The following is a 24,117-nucleotide window of genomic DNA, read 5'->3' as shown; positions in this document are numbered from 1 at the left end:
GACTCAGAGCAGTGGGAGATCTGGAACTGCCCTGCCCGGTGCTGCGCCGGGTGAAGGTCAAGGAGCTGCAGAGCCGGCCTGGCCGGGCGGACAGGAGGACCGGGCCCTGCTGACCCAGCTGCCCGCCCACTGCAGGCCTTGCCCAGAGTCCCCAACAGGCCCAATCCCAAGAGCCCAGACCCTGGGAAGGAACCCGGAGACGCAGCACCCCTCCCAGTGCCCACCGCCCTGCCTTGCAGCGCCCGCGTCCCCCACGTGGCACCCAGCTGGCTCCCTGGGCCCTGCCAAGGACCCGGGCTTTGCCTGGCATCTGGGCCCAAAACAGCACCATCTTTCCAGGCACCTGCCACCCCCCTGCCTCCCCTCCCAGGGCCCTCGGGTGGCTGGGCTGCCCTTCGGCTGCTGGAAGGGGAGGGGGGCTCCTAAAATATCCCCGATGCGCAGGAGGCGGGCAGAAAGGACCCGGCTGTTCTGGGGGTGCAGGGGCCAGGACGCCCCCACCTCCCTGGAGCTCCGTCCTCCGCTGCGAGGACTGTGAGGCTGTGGAGTGAGGGGGGCCCTAAAGCGCGGTCAGCTCCACCCCCAAGTCCAGTGGCCCCGCACCGGAGCCCGCGGTCTGCTCCGAAGCGCCCCCCGGGACTGGGGAGCGATCCGACAGGCCAGGGGGCGGGGCAGGGGCGGGGCCGGCAGGGGCGCCGACCGGCTGCTGGGGGCGCAGCTGAGCAGCGGGCGGAGGGGTGTTGACACTCTCCCGGGAAACGCACCATCACCCCAGCCCTCGGGCTCCGGCTCCCGCTCGGGCTCAGCGGAGGTGGGGCGCCTGGGAGCCCAGCCCGCGGACCCTCCCAGGAGCCCGGCACCCCCTCCGGGGGAGCGCGCCTCGCCCTTCCCCGTGCGCCCGGCACAGCCTCCGAGCACCAGCGTGTCCGTGTGCACACGTGTGAGTAGGTGCGTGTGAGCCTGTGTGTGCGTGCACAGGTGGGGCGTGTGCGCCCGGGTCTCCGCCGGCTTGCCTGTGGGTGTCAGGGAGCATTTATGGGTGGGGCTTGTCTGCAGGCCCCTGGGAGCCGGGAGAGAAAGGGCTGAGCCGCTGCTTCTTCAGGGGAAGTTCGGGAGGGGAGAGGGGCCTGGCGGGCCGGTCCCTACACCCACCACGGAACTGACCCCCTGGCCCGGGCCAGTTGCTCCCCAGCACCACCCAAGGGCCAGGCCGGCGCCCCTCGGCAGCCCAGCACCCCCCTCCCCCCTCAGGTGGTGCGGGTGTGGGAGGAGCGCAGTGTGGCCTGAGGTTGGGTGGGCCTGTTGAGTCTCAGCGCTGAGAAGGCTGGGGACGCTGGTATGACCTGGACTGAGGGGGTCCGCCTTCCTGAGGACGGAGGGGCAGGCGGTGGAGCGAAGGCTCGGGGTCCCTGACCCCTCCGGCCACCCAGCTCCTCCCCGCTGGGCGCTCAGGGGCACCATCCACAGCCCTGCCGGGCGGCCGTGGCTGGGCAGGGCCACAGTCCCACTTGCAGAGGAGGAAGCTGAGGCCAGAGGCAAATCCCGGTCTGGAGCCCGGCCCGGCCAACCCCCTAACAGCCCGGTTCACCCTCTCCGCTCAGGGCCCAGCACTGACCCCGGGGGCTCGGGGGGAGGGGCGGGAGGCTGATCTGGAGCAGGCCCGGGGGGGCACAGGGCCAACGGGCTGACCGCTGCGAGCACTGACCACGCCCCCTCCCACCGCAGGGGCGTGAGGACTGGACATGGCCTGGCGGGGAGCACGGCGGTGATGTCGGCCCAGGAGCTTGTGGCCTGCCTCTGCCGGGAGGGGGACCAGCACCTGGCGCTGGGGGAGCCCCCGCTGGCCACGGCCTTCTACCTGGCCGCCTTCAGCTGCCACGCCCCCTCCGCAGTGAGGAGCGTCCGGGCGGCCCTGGCCGAGGCCCGGGGGGCAGCCGTGGTGGCCACGCTGGAGGCCTGGTGCCGAGGGGAAAGCCAGATCCCCGCCATCCACTGGGACGGCATGGCCGTGGTGTCCCTGACCGGGACCCTGGCCTGCGCCTTCCTGGCCACGCTGTGCCCGGACCACCCGGCCGCGGCGCTGCACTCGCTGGCCGGCCTGCTGGCCCGCGGGCGCCACGCGGAGGTGGTGCGGCGCTGCGGGGCCCTGCTGGCCGCGCACTCCCAGCAGGGCCTGGAGCTGCGGCTGACCCGCGCCCTGGCGCGCATCCTGTCGGGGGCGCAGGTGGACGCCGGCCTGGCCGACTACCTCCAGGCCTTCGCCTCGGCGGCGGACCGCACCGTGGCCTTCGTCCTCACCCACCAGCGGCCCTACCTGCCCGTGCTGGTCAGCGTCCTCCAGGCCCACGTCGCCGCGGACAGCGCCGGCCAGCGGGAGGCCGACGGCCGGAGACTCCTGGCCGCCCTGGACCCCGGGGGCACCTGGAGCAACGCCCTCTCCCCCGACGCTCTGCTCCGCGGGGGCCGCTATGAGGACTGCCGGGCGGCCTGCAGCCGGGCCCTGGAGGCCGACCCCGCCGGCCGCGGATCCCGAGGTAGGCTGCGGTCACGGCCCCTGAGGGTCAGGGTGAAGGTCACGGCAGCCATTTCTTCCAGCACAGCCAAGTCCCGCTTATGCTGGGGGAGGGGTTGTGCTGAGGCCGGGGACACCCCGGTGAGAAGTGGGCAGGCCCCTGCCCTCACGGAGCACCAAGAAAAGAAGCGAACAGAACAAGCACTTTGAGAAATGCCAGGTGCGCCTCTAGCCGGATGGTCAGGGAGGGCTTCTGGGAGGAGGTGTCATTTCCGCTGCAACCAGGATTCCAGGTTGCTGAGGAAGAAGGAGCGTGGGTGTCCGGGCCACTGAGTGGAGCTAGGGTGGCTCTCAGGGGGAGGGGGCAGAGGGGGAGGGAGGCCCTGAAGGCCGTAGCCGTGGCCACGCCCTCCGGGCCACGAAAACCTTCAGATTTGACCCTCAGGCTGGGAGACCGTGAGGGCTTTGCACTGTGCAGTGAGGCGCTCTGGGTTACACTTGTCAAGTCCCCTGTGGCTGCTGCTGCCGAACGTGCCAGGGGAGCCGGAGAGAGAACTGCACCTCCTGGGAAGCCCAGAGTGAGCCAGCGGGGGGGGGGGGGGGGTCCAGGCAGGGGAGGGGTATGGTCCAGGCAGGGGAGGGGTATGGTCCAGGCAGGGGGTGGTCCAGGCCGGGGTGTGGTCCAGGCAGGGGGTGGTCCAGGCCGGGGGGGAGGATGGTCCAGGCAGGGGGTGGTCCAGGCAGGGGGTGGTCAGCAAACGTCCTGCAAACCTGGAACAAACCTCTACCCTTTGGGAAGTGCTCTGTCCTTATGGAGTGGACACACAGGGACGAGATGCAGAGAGAGAGCGGCTTTGACCCCAATCTCCCACCCTGAGAGAGAGAGCGGCTTTGACCCCAATCTCCCGCCCTGAGAGAGAGAGCGGCTTTGACCCCAATCTCCCGCCCTGAGAGAGAGAGTGGCTTTGACCCCAGTCTCCCGCCCTGCGCCTTTGTTTCCTGAGCACCCAGGGCAGACAGCTGCTGGGTGTCACGGCTCCCCGCTGAGAACTCACAGAAAGATGACACCCATCAGACCCTCCCGAAAACCCCTGCCCGGTGGTGATGGTTTGGGAGCCTTCCATTTCAAATGAAGAACGGGGTGGCTGCTCACGCTCCATGTGCCCACCATTCCACTAGAGATCCTCGCCAAAGCAATAAGACGAGAAGGGAGAAACACATGTGAGGCAGAAAGGAGGAAATGGTGTTATCGTTATTCCACACAAGGTACTTAGCTACGCAGAGACCCCAAAAGAAACAACAAGAATGTATTAAATGTAGCAATAGAATTTAGCAGGGTATACAAAAAGCATTTACACTTACAGACACCAGCAAGAAATAGAAACTTTGTCGTTCAAACATAGCCCTAGTTCAGTGGTCGGCAAACTCATTAATCAACAGAGCCAAATACCAACAGCACAACGATTGACATTTCTTTGGAGAGCCAAATTTTTTAAACTTAAACTTCTTCTAACGCCACTTCTTCAAAATAGACTCGCCCAGGCCGTGGTATTTTGTGGAATAGCCACACTCAAGGGGCCAAAGAGCCGCATGTGGTTCGCGAGCCGCGGTTTGCCAACCACTGCCCTAGTTGGTTTGGTTCAGTGGATAGAGCGTCAGCCTGTAGACTGAAGGGTCCCAGGTTCAATTCCGGTCAAGGGCACATGCCCAGATCGTGGGCTTGATCCCCAGTGTGGGGCGTGCAGGAGGCAGCCAATCAATGATTCTCTCTCATCATTGATGTTTCCATCTCTCTCTCCCTCTTTGAAATCAATAAAAACATATTTAAAAAAAAAAAAAAGAATGACACATTTTAAAAAACATATAAAACTTACTATAGCAACAGAAAATAATTTACTTCAGAGTCATATGACCTTATGAAGAAAATCATAAAACTTTATTAAAAGATAATAAAGAGCAACGATATAAATAGAGAAATGTTCACTGTCTATTGCTAGAAAGATTTGGTAATATAATAGAAGAGCAGAGGACCAATAATAGACAAGATGAAGAAGAGGGGAGACGGGGGAGGGGAGGAGGGGAGGGAAGGGAGAGGGGAAGAGAAGGGGCGGAGATGGAGAAGAAGATGGCGGTGAAGGATTTTCTCTGCCAGTTAATGCAGAATTATACTAATGACACAGAAGGTTGTTGACTTGAGGGACAGAGAGGAATGACACAAACTGGGCCAGACACGGAGCCGTGTATCTCTGTGAGCGTGAGCATCGCAAGCCCACCGCGCCAGAGAGAAGCACCGTCCACGGATGGTGCTGATTCTCTGCCCCGAACCCTGCGGCAAAGCCAAGTCCCCGGGGCCACGTCCGTCGCCCAGGTACACGACAGGAAGGCACAGGAGACTGTCACTGAGGCTTCTGTGAACATCTGGGCTGCTTACGGTACAAAAGGGGGAAGCCATAAAGGAAAACGGGGTACATTTGACAAAACTAAAAGTTGTAAACTTCTATTTTGCCTCCAACTGTCGAAAGCGAAGGGACAAGCCACAACAGAGAGAGAATATTTGCAAAATGTACCACGGGCAAAAATAATAATAATACCCAGAGTGTCTGAAGAACTGCTGCATGTCGATAGGAAAATGTAAAATCTGGCGCTAGAGCTGGCAAAAGCATCTCCCCAAACAGGAAGCACAGATGGCTAACGGGCACGTGGGGAACGTGCAATGAGATGAACGCGAGGGAAAACGAGATACCGCGTCCTGCCGCCAGACTGGGGAGAAGGTATTTCTACATAAATGAGCCTCGCTGGTAATCGGGAAAATGGAAATTAAACCCACAATGGGGTAGCCTCTGACACCCCTCAGATTGCCCGGACGCTGGAAGAGCCCACTTCCAGGAAGGGTGGGGGAGCTTGACCCGACTGCGTGCCCCGCAGACAGCAAGATACCACGGGGACAACATGCAAAATGCCGCCATCTGGGAGCGGGAGCTGTGACCGGCACGGCAGAAACGGCCGGGGAGGGGGGGGTCGGGGGGGGAGAGGGGGCTGGCCCTTGAGATGTGAGGCCGATGGAAAGCGAGATGTGCACACGTGCGGGTTTTTGCCTGAGGAAACTCCTCATTCCAGGTGTTTCTTTTAAATATATATTTTTTATTGATTTCAGAGAGGAAGGGAGAAGGAGAGATAGAGATCAGTGATGGGCAACCTTTTGAGCTTGGTGTGTCAAACTTCGCCAAAAAACTGAGCATAACTCGGGTAGTGTGTCACTTTGAGGAAAAAAACATTATTTCACAAATGTTTCCTCCTCAGGAGCAGCAAATGTTTCATCCTCGGCATGCGGCCGCCTCAGCGGCCGCGTGTCATCAGAAATGGCTACGCGTGTCAGTGCTGACACGTGTGTCATAGGTTCGCCATCACTGATATAGAAACATCAATGATGAGAGAAAATCAATTGGCTGCCTCCTGCATGCCCCCCACCAGGGATCGAGCCCACAACCCTGGGCATGTGCCCTTGACCGGAATCAAACCCAGGACCCTTCAGTCCCCAGGCCGACGCTCTATCCACTGAGCCACACCAGCTAGGGCTCAATCCAGGTTTTATCCCCATAAAACAGAAGGCGGCGGTCTCACTGGCTGGCGATGTCACAGGACAGAGTTCAGGCTGAAAAAACGAGTGGAGTCCTGAAGCGGAGGAAGCCACAGAGGGGTGAGACCTGGGGGGCGGGGGGGCCACTTTGAACCTGGGTATTAAATCCACGGAGCTCCTCGGCTGAGTTAACTGCATGTGCAAGGGAGAGGCTGGTGGTCTGGACGAGGCAGCAGCTGGAAACTGTAAGAACGTAATGGAGATTTCAGCTGCTCCCCACCAAACAGACAGAACGCGGGGTTTGACGCCCTCCAGTTTAACTGCCTGCTCGAACCAACGTGTTTTCTCTTCAGAGGAATATAACTGATCCCGGGCTCTACAGAGCATCAGCCAGATGTCTGGTGTACAGTAAAAAATTGCTAGACATGCAAAGAAACCAGAAAATAAAATGTGAGCCACAGGCGGGAGGAAAAGAAGTCACTAGAAACCGACCTCGAGATGACAAGACAGGTGCTGACGTTAGCATACGGAGGACTTTGAAGGAACTATCAGTAGTACACTGAAGGACTAAAGGAGAATATAGTCGTAACGAATGAGCAGATGTGGAATCTCAGCAAGTAAACGGAAACTATGAATGTTCTAGAATCGAAAAGCGCCGTACCAGGAATGGAAAAGGCATAGCATATTGGAACGACAGAAGAGCCAGTGAGCTTAAACTTAGAAGAGAAAATGAACTGAGCCTCAGTGCCCGGTGGGACATGTAGAAGCCTCATGTGTGTGACCGGGGTCTCAGAAGCAGAGGAGAGAACACACTTCCATGTGGTAAAGAAATAACCGCTCCCCCAGGCCCCAAGGACTCTGCACCTGCTGCAGCCCCTCGGATCCATGAACTATTGTGCAAATCGGCGATGAGAGTTCATTTGTCAGGAGTTAGTAACTGATGGGAAAGGCTCAAAGTTTCTTTTTTTTTTTTTTAAATATATTTTATTGATTTTTTACAGAGAGGAAGAGAGAGGGATAGAGAGCTAGAAACATCGATGAGAGAGAAACATCGATCAGCTGCCCCCTGCACACACCCCACTGGGGATGCGACCGCAACCAAGGTACATGCCCTTGACCGGAATCGAACCTGGGACCCTTGAGTCCGCAGGCCGACGCTCTATCCACTGAGCCAAACCGGTTTCGGCTCTTTCTTTTTTTAATAAATATATTTTTATTGGTGTCAGAGAGGAAGGGAGAGGGGGAGAGAGAGAGAGAAACATCAATGATGAGAGAGAACCATTGATCGCCTGCCTCCTGCACGCCCCACATTGGTGAGCAGGCCTGCAGCCTGGGCATGTACCCTGTCCGGGAATCGAACCATGACCCCCTGGTTCATAGGTCGACCCTCAACCACTGAGCCATGTCTTTCACTTTGGCCACCAGGACTGGGCGGGGCGACCGGCTGGGGGCTGGTTCGTTGGTGGGTCGACCTCAGGGTGCAAGATGCTCTCTTGACTTGGCTCTGGGCTGTGGCGTGACGCTCAGCCACACGGCAGAGGGCTGGGCTGCGGCAGCTGGGCCTTCACGCCGGCCCGTTTCCGCGTCAAGGGCTGTTACTGGCGTGGCGGCCGTGTTAGGTGACAGGGAAACGCGCTGAGGACTCCCAGGGGCTCTCTCTGTGCACAAAGCACTGAAGCGGAGACCTGGGATGGGTGGCGGCAGCAGCGGGGCTCTGAGAACTGTCCCTCGCAGCACCTTCCTAACCTGTCATATGGGGGGAGGGGTCCCCCAGGGCCCTGAGCTCCCGCCAGCACTGAGGTTTCTGAGGTTCCTGACAGGGGGTGGCCTGGCTTTCTGCACTGACAGGAACCCTCACCGAGGGACACACCCATCAGGCCCTGCCCCCGGCACTGGGCACGCGCTGACCCATTTCATTCTCGAAGCTCTGTGACTGCAGACCGTGCCATCCCATTAGAAGCGGAAGGGGAAACTGAGGCATGGAGTTCAGTCAATGGCCCGAGTCCCCCACTCTCGTCAGTGGCACTGGGTGTGCCCTCCCCTCTTTCCTGGGCCTGCCGGGGGACATCTCTGTTTCAGAGAGGGAAGTGTTGAGTCCCGGTGTGGCCCAGAGAATACAAGACACAGCCCTGGCCGGTGTGGCTCAGTGGATAGTGTGGGCCTGCGGACCAAAGGGTCCCGGGTTTGGTTCCGGTCAAGGGCAGTACCTCAGTTGCAGGCTCCTCCCTGGCGGGACCCTGGTGGGGTGCATGCAGGCCTCAACCAATCGGTTTCTCTCTGTCTTTCCCTCTCTCTTCCCCTCTCCCTAAAAATCAATGGAAAATGCCCTCAGGTGAGGATTAACCACAACAACAGAAAGAACAGAGAAACAATGGGTCACAGGGTCAGCCCTCAGCTCCGACCTGGAGCTGATCCCAGGAGGAGGAACTCCCCCCTAAAACCCACTATTGAAGGTGGGGTGGGGGCTGGGAGCGGAGCTGTACCTAAGTTTCCATGTTGGCTGAGCAGGAGGCTGACTGAACCCAGACTGAGAGCAGGATGGGGGAGCCCCCGGGGCCGCTGCCCGCCTCCTGCCCGCGGCTTCAGGGCGCCCTGGTCACTGGGTCCTCTGCTCTCCCCGCAGGTGAGCGCCTGGCCGCCCTGCTGGTCACCCGCGCGGCCGCAGCCTTCTTCCTGGACCGAGGGGCCCAGGACCTGCTCCGGGACCTGCACGAGGCCTTCAGCGAGAGCCCCGCGGGCGCGCGCAGGCAGCTGGAGGCCGTGCTCTCGGCGGGGGACCGGGAGCGGGTGCTGGCCCAGGTGCGGGAGGCCGCGGACGTGGGGTTCGCCCACTTCCAGGAGGCCGTGCGGAGCCGCCCCGAGCTCCGCGAGGACTCGGGCCGCGAGCTGCTGGCCCCGGTGGCGCGCGCGCTCCGCGTCCTGTTGCGGGTGGCGCCGCCCGGGGCGCGCCCGGCCCTGGGAGCCCGCCTGGCCGAGTGCCTGCTGCTGGCGGGGGACGCGGCGGGCGCCCGGGCCCTGTGTGAGCGCCTGCTGCGCCCCCGGGACCGCGCGGGCCAACGCGCCGCCGGGGACCGCGCGGGGGACCGAGCGCCTCTGCTGGCGCTTCGCGGCTTCTGCGCGCTGCACGCGGGGGACGCGCCGGGCGCCCGGGAGGACTTCCAGGCGGTGGTGGCGCAGGGCCCGCCGCACCCCCGCGGCTGCGTGCGCGCCCTGTGCGGCCGGGGGCTGCTGCGCGTGCTGGCGGGGAGCGCGTTCCTGGGCGCGCTGGACTACGTCACCGCCTGCCGGCTGCAGCCCGAGGAGGCGCTGCTCGTCGCCAAGGCCTTCGTGCCCTGGAACCTGCGGGGGCTGCTGCTGACGGTGCTGCGCGAGGAGGCCCGCCGGATGCTCCAGCGGAGGCCCGACCCGGGACCCACCGGACCCGCGGGCGCGCGGGGCCGCCGGAGCCAGGCCGCGGAGACCGAGGGCTCCAACGAGCCGGACAGGTAAACACCAGCCCCGCGCGCTCCGGGGCGGCTGCATCTGGGCTTCTGCAGGGCAGCCCCGCGGCGCTGCTTCCAGATGCGAGAACGGAGGCGGGGCTGCGGGGGGAGGGGGCAGGGGGCGGGGTTCTTTAAGTCACTGGGGGCAGGTTTAGCGCCGGGGCCTAAGCCTTTATATATATATATATATATATATATATATATATATATATATAATTTTTTTTAATTGATGTCAGAGAGGAAGGGAGAGGGGGAGAGAGAGAAACATCAATGATGAGAGAGAACCATGGATCGGCTGCCTCCTGCATGCCCCCCACTGGGGATCGAGCCCATAACCCGGGCACGTGCCCTGACCAGGACTCCAACCGTGACCTCCTGGTTTGTAGGGCGGCGCTCACCCACTGAGCCACGCCAGCCCGGCGCCCAGGCCTTTTCTGTAAGCACTGACTTACAGCAGATTAGAAACTCAAACACGGAAATGGCAAAATAAGACGCACCCCTCACCCCGCGGTGCATCCCTTCCAGCTGGTTCTCTGTGCGTGAAACACGGTCACAGACGTGAGGCGTGCTGTGCGGGCAGCTCACCCCCACTTTGTGCTCAGTGGAGCGTGAGCAGGTCCCTTGTCACGAGCTGCGTGTCCTGCAGCCCAGGAGCCCCTGGGGACCCCCCCCCCCCCAGACCCGCCACCGGCCCCAGCTTCTGCTCTTGGCTACAAGGCACCCGGTGCTCCACCCTGCTCTGCCCCTCACACGGAGGCCCAGGGGCTCCTGGTCGGGGAGTGTGGCCCCGTGCGGGCCCTGCCTTCGGAGCTGCCCACCTGCCCGTCGGGGCCCACCCCCGCCCTGGGGTGCCCTTGTGAACTGCCAGCCCAGTGAGGTCTCCGCAGCTGTTTTGAGCGGAAAGCACTGAGCTGGGGGCCTTCTGGGGGGCGTGTGCGATGTCACCACCTCTCTCTCTCTCTCTCTCTCTCTCTCTCTCTCTCTCTCTCCCTCCCTCCCTCCCTCCCTCCCTCTGCCCCTGGTTGCTTGGTTTTGCTGGCTGTGATTTGCTGGTGAGGGGGCGCCTCCACGGGTGTGGTTGGGGCCCTTTATATTTGTTCTCTGGGGATTTTCACATCCCAGGGTGCCCACCCCTTCTCCCAGTGGGAGTTCGTGTCCCTTCCCGGGGCCCCAGGAGCAGGGCCTGGTGTGTTCCCGAGCTCTGCCTCCGCACACCCCGAGCTCGGCAAGGCCGGCATTGCCATCCTGTGTTTGCAGAGAAGGAAAGGAGGGCAGGGTTACCGGGATCAGCACCCAGCCTCCATTCTCCCATCTGTAGGATGCCTGTCCCACAGGGTGGGGGAGAGGGAGGGGGGAGGGTCCTTCCAGCAGCACCTGGCCTCTGCCGCCCAGCAGAAGGGAGCTGCCCGGGCCAGGTGCGTGGGGTAGGACTTGCCTGTGGCCAGGCTGCCTGGGTGTGTGTGTGGGGGGGGGTGTATGGAGGGGCCTGCGCTCCCCCCGCATCTCTCCCTGCAGGGACGCCCAGGGCGTGTACCAGCTGGCCACGCTGCTGATGGAGCTGGACACGGAAGACGAGGTGTCCCGCCTCCTGGCGGCGGACGCCCTGTACCGCCTGGGCCGCCTGGACGACGCCCACAAGGCGCTGCTGGTGGCGCTGTCCCGCCGGCCCCAGGCGGCCCCCGTGCTGGCGCGGCTGGCCCTGCTGCAGCTGCGGAGGGGCTTCTCCTACGATGCCAACCAGGTGAGGGGCCCTCGCTCTGCACCGCAGCCCAGCTCGTCCCAGCCTCGCGCCGCCACCCCCGGCAGGTCACTGGCCACTCTGACCCTCAGGCTCCTCCTCTGTGCCCTGGCCTTGCTGGTTGTCACAGGAATTAGCCGGAGCAGGTGCCCGGGCCCCTCCCCCCCGCAGGCCTCCTGCATGCAGTAGGCGCTCCATATCTCAAAAGGGCAAAGTTAAGTGCAGGCCTAGCTTCGCCCCAAACCTCCCATGTAAACTCGGCTTGGACGTGACCCTGCCCCGGAAGGGGGGTCGGTGAAGGGGCCCCAGGCCCTCAGACCTGCTGGCCTCCCTCCGAGGCTGCCCTGCTCCCAGGAAGAGCAAACTTCCCCTCCCTGGGGCTCCTGTTGGACGTGGTCAGGAGGCTGCGTCCCAAGGGAAGGTGTTGGGCTTTGTGAACGTCGGCCGTGCGGCCTGTCGGCGTCCCCCTGCCCTGTGACCTGGTCTGGGTGTCTGTCCCCCTGCGCTGGGCATACGGAGGGAGGGACGAGTGCCCAGCAGCCAGCAGGGGCACGCAGGGCCTCTTTGGGGTGGGGCTGCCTGAGCTCCAAGGTCATGTCCACCTGGGGTTCTCGCTCCACCCAGACCCCTCTGCCTCCCACATCACCGAGGAGGAGGAGGCATCGCTCAAGGACACAGACACCCCCAACTCCCACCACCCAGCGGACAGGAGTAGCCCAAAGGGGCGCTCACACCTCGCGCACCCCAGCCTTCCCTAGGGACTCACAGTCATTGCCCCCATATGAGCCAAGCCCCAGGAGCCACACCCACCACGAGCCCTGCCCCTTTGCTGACCACGCCCTTGTTGGCCACGCCCCCACAACCACACTCCATTGGCCACGCCTCCACAGGCCACGCCCCCGCACACTCCATCGTGAGCTATGCCCCATTGGCCACGCCTCCACAGGCCCCGCCCCCGCACACTCCATTGTGAGCTATGCCCCATTGGCCATGCCTCCACAGGCCACGCCTCCATGAGCCACCCTCCCATCGGCCACGCCCCCCAGTGGCCACGCCCCGGTGAGCCCGCCCAGCCCGGAGCCTGGGCATGGAACGGGGTAGGTAGGGCACAGGAGTCACTGCGGGGACCCTCCTGGCCCTGCAGCTGGTGAAGAAGGTGGCCCAGTCCGGGGACACGGCCTGTCTGCAGCCCACCCTGGACGTCTTCCGCCCGGAGGACCGGCAGCTGCTGCACAGCCACTGCCACGCTCGGGCCCTGGCCATCCTGCGGGCGCAGCCGGGCGGGGCGGAGGGCGAGGCCCACACCAGGGAGGCCATCGCCTACCTCTCTCTGGCCATCTTTGCTGCAGGTAGGAGCTGCCTGCCCGCCCCTGGGGGCCCCTCCTGTGCCAGGGACATGGGGAGCCTCTGCCTAGCTGGATGTGGGGGTCCCGGCGGTCCAGGGTGTGTGCGCCCTGGGAACATCCATGGGGGGACAGGGAGTGGCCCCTTGCTGAGGGCGTGTTGCACGGAGGCCCGGAGAGGACCCTGAGGACTGAGCTGGGCCTCCTCACACCCTGGGCCCTCAGAGTAGGGGGACCACCTGAGGGTAGGCTCTTCTACCAACCGTGGGAGGTGAGGGCCCCGCTCCCCTCAGCCCCTCCTGGAAAGAGTGGGCTCACTCAGCCAACCCGCCGGCCCCGCCCTGGGTGCCGGGCCGGGGCTGGTCAGAGGGTCGCAGGGGACAGGGAAGGGACGTTCCCAAGGACACACAGTGAGGGGGGGCTCGAGACTCCGCGTGGACTTGGAATCCGGATGCCAGTGCCTTTCTGGCTGCGCCCACGGGGCACCTCCTCCCCACCTGGGATGGCGGAGACGCCCCAGTGGCAGGAAGTGGGATGAAGGGAGCTAATTCCTGCACAGCTGGGGCCGGGGCTGGGGCCGGGACACAGCCCACATCGTCCTGCAGGGCCGAGCACGCCTCCCGTGTCCATCGCTGGGCACACGCTTGGAGGAAGCGTGGGGGTGACAGCCTCTTAGGGGAGAGGCCGCCCGGAGCCGTGCCTGCCCTCCTGGCACCTTCGTGCTTGTGCCCATTGCACGCCCGGCCCCGAGGACCTGCCTCCTCCCGGCCCCTCGCCTGCAGTGCCCCTTCGCTCGGAAGCCCCTCTGACCGTCCCAGGCGCCACCCTCCCGTTTGGGCTCGCCATGCCCTGCAGCCAGACTGCCCTGTGAGCTCCCCGAGGTGGCCCCACAGCTGCTGCACCCTCTAGTCCTCCCCCCGTCGGGCACCAGGAGGGGCGCCGTAAAGGCTGGATGGAGAGAGGGGCACGGTGCCCGCCTGTCGCCCATCTGTGGCCAGTGAGTGGCCCTGATGCCACGCCCCTTCCTCCAGGGAGCCAGGCCAGCGAGCCCCTGCTCGCCCGCGCCCGATGCTACGCGCTCCTGGGCCAGAGGAAGACCGCCCTGTTCGACTTCAACTCCGTGCTGCGGGCCGAGCCGGGGCACGTGCAGGCGCTGTGCGGGCGGGCGCTCCTGCACCTGGCCCTGGACCAGCAGCCGGTACAGCCCCCCCCTCCCCTGGGCCCGGGCGGGCGCAGTGGGGGAAGCTTAGGGGAGGTGCTGCCTTCCCCCTCAACCCCCAGAGAAGGGCGGGAATAGGGTCGGGCCATCCCGGCGGTGAGAGGCCCATCCTCACCCCGCTGCCCGGGGCGCCGAGCCTCGTGGACACGTCCCAGTGTGGAGCGGCCCTGGGTCAGCATGGACAGGACACGTGCGCTAACCCCTCAGGGCCGCCAGGGGGCCCCAGCTTAAAATACTGAGACCTCGGCTGCATCTGGGTGCTACCCTGACTGTCTACACGGAGGGCAGGGGGCAGGGGGCAGGGCGGGAGGTGTTTCTCACAGAGAAAACATGCCCAGAGGCAGCCACAGCCGAGTGGCCGGGACAGGGCACCTCTCAGCCAGGAGCAGTGTCCCTGGCAGTGACTGCGCTTGGCCGGCTGCCCGAGGCTTCACGGAGGCAGAGGGGGGGCGGGGGGGCCTGCCAGGTTCTCTGATGAGCTTCGGGGCTGGAGTCCTCGGAAGCGAGGGACCCGATCCAAGCTGTCAGGACGCGAGGCCACCTCCACGCGCCCGTTTCCCCCGAGGGCCTGGGCGGCCGGGCGCCCTGGGGCGGGGAAGCAGCTCTGCGTGTCCCTCCCTGGCTGGATTTCCCAGGGCCGAGCCCCTTAACCAGGAACGGGAATGGGCCAGGCGGGCCTGCTGCGGGGGGCCGGGTGCTCCCACAGGCCCTCGGCTCCTCCTTCGGGCTGACTCCCCCCAGGCTGAGCGGGCAGGGGCTGGACTGCCTACCGTGGGGTGTGCCTGGCACCCAGACACGGGGAGGACGGACACGTGACACGCGGGACGACCCCCGCACCCGCCCCGTCTGCCCCGTAGGAGGCCGTGGCCGACGTCCTCTCGGCGCTGAGGCTGGACCCGCGCACGGCGGTCTCTGAGCTCCGCTCGCTGAAGCCGGAGGCCCGGGCCCTCATTGCCCAGGGCCTGTGCTCCTGCTGCCGGGGCCTCCTGAGCCGGCGGCCGGCCCCCGGGGCCCCCCTCAGCGACAGCGACGTCCAGGGCCTCCTGGCCGCGGGGGAGGCGCTGGTCGAAATGGACGCGGGGCAGCCGCGCGGGCACCTCCTCCTGACCGACGTGCTCGTGGCCCTGGGTACGTGGCGGCCAGGCCTGGGGACATGGTCTCCGTCCCTCTGTCCCCGCTCCTCTCTCCCCTGGAGTCCCTTCTGTAAACCGGGAGAGACCCTGACCCGGCGGCCTCCGAGGTCCCTCCAGCCGAATCCCAGGCCCCTGGCCTCGGTCCCTCGAGCCTCGTGTGCGCACATCCGGCTCCGGGTCACCCCCACGCTGTGCCTGCAGGGAGGAGAAACAGGCGGGGACTCGGAGCTTCACGCAGGCTCCGGCCCTCCGTCGCTCGGGCGTTAATTCCACAGATGTTGGCCGAGTGCCCCGGGCCCAGGGCCCACCCAGCCACATGTGCCCAAATGGTGGCCTTTCCTGAAAAACCCTGAACTCGTTTCAGCACTAACTTGAAAGAGGCGGGGGGTGGGGGGTCCTCAGTGCAGCCTGCATGTCCCCCATTGGTTATCCCTGACTCCAGTCCTGCTCCGGCCCCATGCTGGCTGCTGGCGGGGGCAGGGGCGGGGGGAGCAGACCCATGTGAGGGGCTCAGAGCCCTGCTGCTCGGCCTGAGAGACATGGGCTGGGGCGCTGGTAGCAGGCACGTCCATGTGACCAGCATGCATCACCATGTCCCTCTGCTCCTGGCTGTTCCCGCCCGGGGCTAAGCGATTCCATCAGCCCGCTGTTCCCCGAGCCACACAGAGCAAGAAAGGCTGTGGAGGGCGCCCCAGTGCAGTGGCCAGCGAGGCCCACCTCTGCCCCCCGACCGGGCGCAACCCTGACTGCCCTTCCGAATCCCTGACAGGCAGCTATGAGGAGGCGGGCGCCCGCCTACAGGAAGCCCTGCGCCCCACCCCGCCCTCTGAGGCGGCCCGGGCCCGGCTTGGCCTGCTCCGGCTCAAGAAGGGAGACGTGCCAGCCGCTGCCCGGGACCTGCAGTGCCTGGCGGAGACGGACGCCGGGGACCTCGGCTTCCTGCTGAGCCTCCTGGAGGCCTCGGAGCGGCAGGGCCTGGCCCAGGTGCGTGCAGCACCCCAGGGAGCCCCGTGGCTGCCCCTCCCAGCACGACGGGCGCTCAGGGCAGCGCTGCATTCTCTGCGAGCTTTCAGGGGGGTGGGGTGGGGGGGTGAGCCAGAGGCTCCCGGGTGTCGCCACCTCAAGCTACGCTCTCACGACACCAGTGACCTCCAGCTGCTTTGCACAAGGCGCGCAAGCCACAGGTGACTTGGGTGGGGAGCGGGAGGGGTCCCCTCCTCAGAGCCAGGCGAAACCGGCCGGGAGCACCTTGCTCCTGCACGAAGCCCATCCCAACCCCAGGTCAGGCGGGGGAGACACAGCACGGGGGGGGGGGGGGGGGGGGGGCGCGGCTCCTGCAGGTGGAGACATGCTGAGCGGCGTCACTGCCTCTTTGGCTGGCTGGTTTTTCACTCCGCTCTTATCCCACAAGAATGTATGAGCGCCTTCCTTCCGCCAGGTGCTGCGGGTAGCCACAGCCCCGCCCTCTGGCCCTTGAGCTTCAGGGGAGACAATGGGGTTCACTTCAGAGCGTCAGTGTTGCAGACCCTGGAGCAGGGCGAGGGCTGGCGCGCGCCCTGGAGGTGAAAGCAGGGTGGGGAGGGAGGTCAAGGCACCGGCCTGGCTGCAGGACTGAGCTCAGAATACTCACCCAAGGGCCCAAACGGCGCTGGGGACGTGAAGGGGGGCGGGGCTGGCCGGGGGGAGAGGTTTCTAGCCTAGCTGTAATGGAAGCCAGACTCCCAGGAGCAAGTGGGCCCGGGCAGGGGGCAGCGTGTGGTCGGTGCTGGTCTGACCACCTCCCCCTGCACTGGCGGGAGGCCTCAGGGTAGGGGTGGAGGGAGGGGCAGGGACCACTCGAGGGGACAGTGTGCTTTGAGCCCCAGGACCGGGCGCCCAGGCCCCAGCACTCAGGTCCGCCCGGAGAGCAGCACGGGGTGGTGGGGGCTTTATTTCATAGCGGAGCTGGCTACACGCACAGGGCGCAGAGCGATGGGTAATGCGGCGGGAACGCTGCCCCCAGGGCGGGGGAGCCAAGGGGTGAGACAGTGTCCCCGGGACCGAGAGCGCAGGAGGGTCGCAGGGCGGGGACCCCTGGGGCGGGGCCGCCGGGCACTGGTGTCCGCCGCGAGGAGAACCCGCCCCACGCGTTCCTGTTGCCCAGCGACAAGTGCCAACCCGGAAAAGAACCGGAAGTGCTCACGCCCCGTTTCCGGGAGGCACTGCGCCTGCGCGGCCGGCGGCCCCGCCCCTGAGCCCGGGCCGCGCTAAGCCTGTCGGGAGGGCGCCGCACCTGCGCGGCCACCGGTTGGTGTTTCGCGACGGGAAGGCGAGCTGGGCTCCGCGGGTGCCGGGCCGCCCCGCCCTGGGAGGAGCCCAGCAGGGACGCCGCGGACACTGGACGCTGGTGCCCGGCCCCCTGCCGCCTGGACCAGTGCCCGCAGACTGCGGGTGCTGGGTGCCCTGCGCCTTCCCGGCCCGGGGCGCGGAGGGGCTTGAGTAGCCCCGGCCGCCTAGGGAGGAGGGGGGACGGGCAGGCTGCTCTGATGGCCCTTCCTCGGAGGAGCCGCCCTGGGCTCTGCGGGGAGGAGCCGTGTGAGGAGGCGGGTTGTCCGCGGTGGTTGGAGGAGGTTTGGAGGGGCTGCAGGCGACGGGCCACAGCACCGGGTCGCGCTGGCAGATCCCGGCTGAAGTGCAGGAGGGCGGGGCGGCGGCAGCACCATGGCCCCCACCGTGACCGGGTCCTGTCCCCACTGTGACTGGGTCCTGCCCTCACCTGTGACCTCATCCTGTCCCCTCCTGTGACCGGGTCCTGTCCCCTCTGTGATCTCGTCCTGTCCCCACCTGTGACTGGGTCGTGTCCTCACCTGTGACCTCGTCCTGCCCCCACTGTGACCTCGTCCTATCCCCACTGTGACTGGGTCGTGTCCTCACCTGTGACCTCGTCCTGCCCCCACTGTGACCTCGTCCTATCCCCACCGGTGACTGGCTCTGCAGGACCCTAGTGAGAAGTCCACTAGAGCTTCCTGACCTTGGGCTGCAGAGGGGGTGTTTGGTACTGTCCGCAGGGCCAGGCAGGGTGGGCAGGGAGAGGCCCAGCAGGGGGGCCTGGAGAGGAGCAGAGGGAGGGAGGGAGGAGGCCGCCCGGTGAGAAGCTGTAGGGCTGTGAGAAGGGAGAGCCGGGAGGAGGAGGGGGGTGGGGGTGAGGAGGCCTCTGAGGGCAGGGAGGTGCCTGCTCCAGACACGGCAGCTCTGCAGAGCCCAGGTGTGCAGGGCGGTGCGGGGCCCAGACATCCCGGGCTGACGGCACTCCCTCCCTCTGCCCCTCTGCAGGCTGCAGCCCAGGAAGCCAGCGCCCTCCTGACCGCGGGGCGGCCCAGGCAGGCGCTGGGCTACTGCTCGCTGGCCGTCCTGGCCGGAGGCGGCAGGGCCTGTGACCTGCGCCTGCGGGCCGCCTGCCTGGCCGAGCTGCAGGAGTGCGGCCGGGCGCTCGGAGACCTGGACCTCGTGCTCCGGGACGGCGCGGGGGACGGCGACCTCCGGACGCGGGTGGAGGACTTGTGCTCCAGGGGCCGCCTGCTCCTGAGCCTGGGGAACCAGGCCGGGGCCGCAGGGGCCTTCGCCCAGGCCCTCAGGCTGGCGCCCGCCCCAGCCCAGAGCAGCCTGTGGGAGCGGCCCGGCCGGGCCCCCGCCGCCCAGGTGTTGCTGGGCCACGGGCAGCGCTGCCTGGAGGAGCAGCGGCACGAAGAGGCCTGGACGGCCGCCGAGAGCGGGCTCCTGCTGGACCCCGAGCACTGTGGCCTGAGGAGGCTGAGGGCGAGGCTCCGGAGGGAGGCAGCCTCGGGCTGCCGGCTCCACTGACCTGCACTGCTTGGCCCAGTCCCGGGCCACCCTGTCATTTCCCCCAAACCAGGGAGGTGTGGACCCCAGCCTCCCAGCTCTGAGGTGGATGGGTCGGCAGAGAGAAGGGAGTTTCGCTGGCCTGGAGCCCAGAGCCCCTTCCTGCAATGGCCCCCTGATCCCCAACGCTGGGCCTTTGTGGCCGGGGCATGGGGCCAGCAGGTTGGACCTGAGGCGCCGGTGCAGCCCCTCCCTCAGCATGAAGCAGCCTTTGACCCTGGCCTAAGCCAAAGACAAAGCTCTCCAGCGGAGGCCCATCCATCAAGTCCCTCTCTGGGCAGCCCTGTGCCCACACCCACCACCCGCCATGGCGACGATGTGGCCCCTCCTCCCTGCCGAGCAGAGAGCCGCGCTAACGAGCAGAGAGGCTGGCTGCTTGCTGACCTGGCCGAGCTGGGGCGGTATCGGAGCTTCTCTGTGGATGAAACTCGCCCTCCTGTTTGCCTGGAAAACCCTCTCTCCTGGGGAGTCGAGGAGCCCCGCCCCGGAGACCCTGTGAAGTAGCCTCGTCCCATTTGGGAAGCAGGGACTGAAGGTGCAACAGCAACACAGGGTCACAGTCAAGTTCTCGGGTGAGTGGGAGCCACACCCCGGCTCGGGGCGGGTTCCTCAACGGAAGACAGCCCGGGACCTGCAGAGGGTCTCCGCCTCCCAGCTCCCCAGGCAGCGTCCGTCCGTCTGTCCTGCTCCAGGCCCTGCCCTCCCGCCCAGCCTGCCTCTGGGATGCTCCCACGCCCAGCGCAGGTGGACGTGAGGGCTGACCATCACCCCAGCGTCACGCCGTGCGCTGCAGCCGGCGCTGCACGGGGTCCTCCCGAGCAATATGCCAGGGTGGGTCTGACTGAGGCCAATCAGACTCTGGCCCAGGACGAGCGGAGGCACCTGCTGGCCCAGGTCACCACACACTCTCCGAGGACATGTTCACGGGGCGGAGCGGGCGGCACTTCCCTACCTCGAGACACTGAAGCTGTAAGCCTCATCCGCTGCCTGCATGGGAAACAGCGTGTTGGTTTCAAGAGGAAGTCACATCTGGAATTGCATAATTTTGGAAAAAATAATAACAAAAAACGGGAAGTGTGACGCCTGGGAGAGACACAGCTTAGAGTCCCAGACAGAGGATGAACCCCAAGAATTTACGCAGCAGCACAGAGGAAAACGAGTGACGTGCATCTTCAACTCGAGACGTTAGGAAACCAGAAGGCATGGCCCAAAGCAGAAAGTAGTAAAGTAAAATAGAAAAATAGAAGACGGCTAAACCGAAAACGCGATTATCCAAAAATACAGTAAAACAGACGAACCACCAGCAAACAGGAAAGGAGGAGAAGCAGAGACAAGTGTCCGCCCAGCTGTTGGCCGGGCCGCCCCTGCCCGGGAGGCGGGCGCTCACCTGGGCCTGTGCTGCCTGCGGGGGGCGCCCCAGACACGTCCCCGTCTGCAGCCCGCGTTGGGGTGGACCAGCCCTTGTGATTGTGATGTCGGGATGCAACTCGGCAAAAGCCGTCGGGGGACTCTGAGGAACAAGGTTCATTCCTCGGGGTCCTGGAGGCTGCACGGAACGTCGGGGCCACAGGGCGAGCTCGGGGGCTGGGCTCTGCCTTCGCCGGGCCAAGGGGCGTGTCGGGTTTTCTGGGATCCCTCGTGATTAGCTAATTTGGCACATTGACGAGGGAATGAGGTCCCGGGGACTGGAGGCAGGGTCACCTCCAAGGTCAGTTATCTGGGCCCCCAGAGTTTCCTAAAAGGGGCGCTTCGGGGCGGGGGCCCAGCTCCTCTGGCGGCTTGGCTGTTGGCACACAGCGGGCAGCATGCTTATCGGAGATGGTGCCCTTTGAAACGCCATCAGCCGCTCCATGTCAGGCCCTCACGCTACAGACACGCCGCTAAAAAGTGACCAGAATAACAGGACGTTGAAAGAAGCTACGAGATTACTTTCCTCAACTCTATGCAAACGGATCTGAAGGCCCTGGTGACGTGGATCCGTCCCTAGGGAAATATTATGTAACTGCACTGACTCTGGGACCGACAAAACTCACAGGACAATCGCGTGGCGGGAAGGAGCCCCACCAGCAGGCCCAGGCCCAGATGGTGCCGGGGAATGGCCGGGCCTTCACGCACAGTCCATCTCGGGTCCCTTTAACCCTTCAGAGCCGAGGGCGAAGGGTTCCAGGTTCTTTCCTGAAGAAAACATCATCTCAGCCGACGGGGAGCCACGCAGGTTCAGTTCAGAAACCCTCAGCGAAGCACCAACAGACCAGACCCCGCGGCACCGGGAAGGACGATGCTCTGCGCGGAGAGGGCGGTGCCCAGAGAGGGCGAGGCTGGGCCGCTCGCAGGGCGCTCCTGTGGCTTATCCTAGCCACGGAGGACACACAAGCCCTGTGACCCCCGTGGGGTGCGCCGGTCACACGGGATAAAGCCACTCCGGCGCTGTGTCCCTGCACCTCCGGGTCCCTCCTCACGGCCTCTCCAGTCCGCTCACCGCCGTCCAGCCCAGGTTGCCTTCACCAGGTGAGCGCGCGGCTGGGGTCCCTTCTGGCAGTTGGCGTGCGCCGGCGCGGCCCATTCAGCTTCTGCGGCGGGTGCACCGTTCGTAGAGCCCAGCGTGGTACCCCCTCTGCTGGGTCTGAGACCCTCAGACTGTTCCCACACACAACTCCCGGGTTTCTCAGTGTGACCTAGGAAGTCCTGCAACTTGGGGGGTGCATATGCTAGTTCCTCCTGGGTCAGCCTTTGCACTTGACCCCCCTTGCCCACATGCTGAGATCCAGCCCTACTTATAGCAGGTGGGGCGGGGGGGGGGGGGGGGCTTGAATAGGATGAGCACCCCCTCCAGGCCCCCGACCCCTGAAGGTCCTCACAGGGTTTGTGACGAGAAAAGGCTGGTCTCCTCGGACGCTGGAGGACAAGCTGCTTCCACTGGGAAGCGGGGCCCCGCAGACTCGGGGGTTCAAGGTTCTCCGCTCCATCTGAGCCGGACCAGACGTCCCCTCCCTGTGTTGGCCCCATTCCTTCCCCATCAGTGCCCTAACTTGTCAAGAGCAACTCGGAGAGGAATTTGTGAATGCACCAGCACTGCCATCAGGCCGCGTGGGGGATCGAGCCTGCAGCTGACGGAGCAGCGCCAGCCCTATGCGCGCCCCGAGGGTTCTGGCGGAGCCGCCGGCTGCGCTCTGATTGCTGTGCCTTCAGCTGCGCGTTCCGGGACCGGATGGGTGCGTCTCTCCCGGAAGTAAGTGCTCCAGGAAACGGCCGCACGGCACCATCCTGGGGCTGCCAATGGCCTCCCCCCTCCCACCCCCCACCCCCGCCAAGGACCTCCGGCCCCAGGACACACCACCCACCCCCACCCCCGTCCTAGCTCAGGCCCGGTGACAGGGACCCCCTGGCATCAATGTGAGTGTTCTCAGCCGGACCACCCAGGGGACAGAAGCCACACCGGAGAGCCAAATAGCGAGAACGTCATAGAAAACTGCCGCCCGGCGGCGGGGCTCAGGTTGAGCATCGACCTGTGAGCCAGGAGGTCGCAGTCTGATTCTGGGTCGGGGCATGTGCCCGGGTTGTGGGCTCCATCCCCAGTGGGGATTGTGCAGGAGGCAGCCGGTCCATGATCTGCCTCATCATTAGTGTTTCTATCTCTCCCTCTCCTATGAAATCAATAAAAATATTTTTAAAATAAAATAAGAAACACGCCATTGTTTTAAAAAGAGCAAAAAGAATTGCTAATGAGCACTGGCTGGGTGGCCCAGTTGGTCCGAGCGCTGTCCCGAACACCAAGGTCACAGGCTAGATCCCGGGTGGGCACAAACCAGAAGCAACCAAGGAGGCATCAGTACGTGGAACAGCAGTGCTTCTCCCTTCCCCTCCCTCATGTCCATCCTACGTAATGAAGAGCTCATATGCAAATGGCCGTCACACCATAGTAACTCCGTAACAGCTCCGACACTCCACACGGGAGAGAGGAATGGGGACCAGCCAGGCTGCGGCCGGGAGAGGGACAAGCCACCCACCCATGGTCCCCTGCAGCTGCGGCCGGCCAGAGGGAGGGAAGCCCAGGTCCCGGGTACCTATGACTGGCCGGAGGAGAGAATCCTAGGTCCTGGGTGTGGGGCAAGGCAGAGGCGGTTAGGGGTGATCAGGCAGGCAGGCAGGCAAGCGGTTAGGAGCCAGCAGTCCTGGATTGCGAGAGGCAGTCGGACATCCCCCAAGGGGTCCTGGGTTGGAGAGGGTGCAGGCCAGGTTGAGGGGAACCCCCCGCACAAATGTCATGCACCGGGCCTCTAGTCAGGCAATAAAAAGCACGGCTCCGAGTTAGAAGGCGTTAGCTATGGAAGCAGGTACACGTTTTAACTGGGATTCTGGAAGCGGTGACTGTAGGGTTCAGAGGTGACGCCCCGGCCTCTCCGTCACCCCGACCCTCGGCTCGGAGACAAGCCGCCCTGCCTGCACCCCGGCTCCCTCACAGGCGTCTCCTGAGCACACCTTCAGCACGGTGTCACTCTCCCCTGACTGACGGACCTTGTAGGTGAGCGACTCCTGTCCCAGCTGTTGGGCCAAGTTGGTGGCTGAATGATGGGAACCTGGGTGGACCCTGTGGAGAGCAGCTCAGCGTTAGGACAGGTTCAAGCCTCAGACTAATGAGAGGACACAGTCCTCTCGTGGCAAAGCCACGTGCAGGTCCCAGCATGGAGGGCAAAGCCCTCCCAGCACAATTACAGCCTAAGGCTGTGGTTGTAAGCTTGCCCTTATGGTCCGAACCTGTGGTCCCAGGAGGCTGAGTGATGTGGGCTTGATAGAGTTCAGGTGCATGTAATTGAGTGGATTCTAAACCCGTGAGAACGTTGTAAACATCTTGACCGCGCCCTTCCTTTGCCTCCTGGAATCTGGCTATAAAATAAAGACTCGGCTCGCAGGGGCTGGCATTGTCTCTCCATCAGAGAGCAGCGTCCCACCCAGCCCCAGCTTTATTCTCTTGTCTGTCTTTTCTAATCCTTCACACACACACACCCCTGCCCCTCAGGTTCACCCCTGGCCGTGCTGAGCGCAGCACAGATCTGACCACGAGGCCCATCTCCATCAGGCCTGAAGCAGCGACAGCTGAGCTCTGACCAGGCCTGCTCAGAGCCCTGGCCCCCACAAAGCCCCGCCCCCACCCCAGCCAGGGCCACTGGACCCTGGGAATTGGGGTCTGAGCCTCAAGTCCCCCAGGGCAGAGGAGGCATCCGAGCCTGGCAGCC

The 24,117-nt window shown here is 64.6% G+C and overlaps 1 protein-coding gene across 1 annotated transcript; it reads left to right on the top strand.

Annotated features, from left to right (window-relative positions):
• The first annotated feature begins 1,768 nt into the window (after positions 1–1,768).
• On the top strand, positions 1,769–19,711 carry TTC34 (tetratricopeptide repeat domain 34). The gene is made up of 8 exons (XM_054720628.1): positions 1,769–2,534; positions 8,713–9,574; positions 11,087–11,312; positions 12,454–12,658; positions 13,684–13,850; positions 14,729–14,999; positions 15,774–15,988; positions 18,317–19,711. The coding sequence occupies exons 1-8, from the start codon at positions 1,769–1,771 to the stop codon at positions 18,842–18,844; spliced, it is 3,240 nt and encodes a 1,079-aa protein (XP_054576603.1). The 3' UTR covers positions 18,845–19,711.
• Positions 19,712–24,117: the final 4,406 nt, after the last annotated feature.

This window comes from Eptesicus fuscus, chromosome 9 (genome assembly GCF_027574615.1).
Source record: "Eptesicus fuscus isolate TK198812 chromosome 9, DD_ASM_mEF_20220401, whole genome shotgun sequence".
NCBI lineage: Eukaryota > Metazoa > Chordata > Mammalia > Chiroptera > Vespertilionidae > Eptesicus > Eptesicus fuscus.
This window is presented reverse-complemented; position numbering and strand designations above follow the sequence as displayed.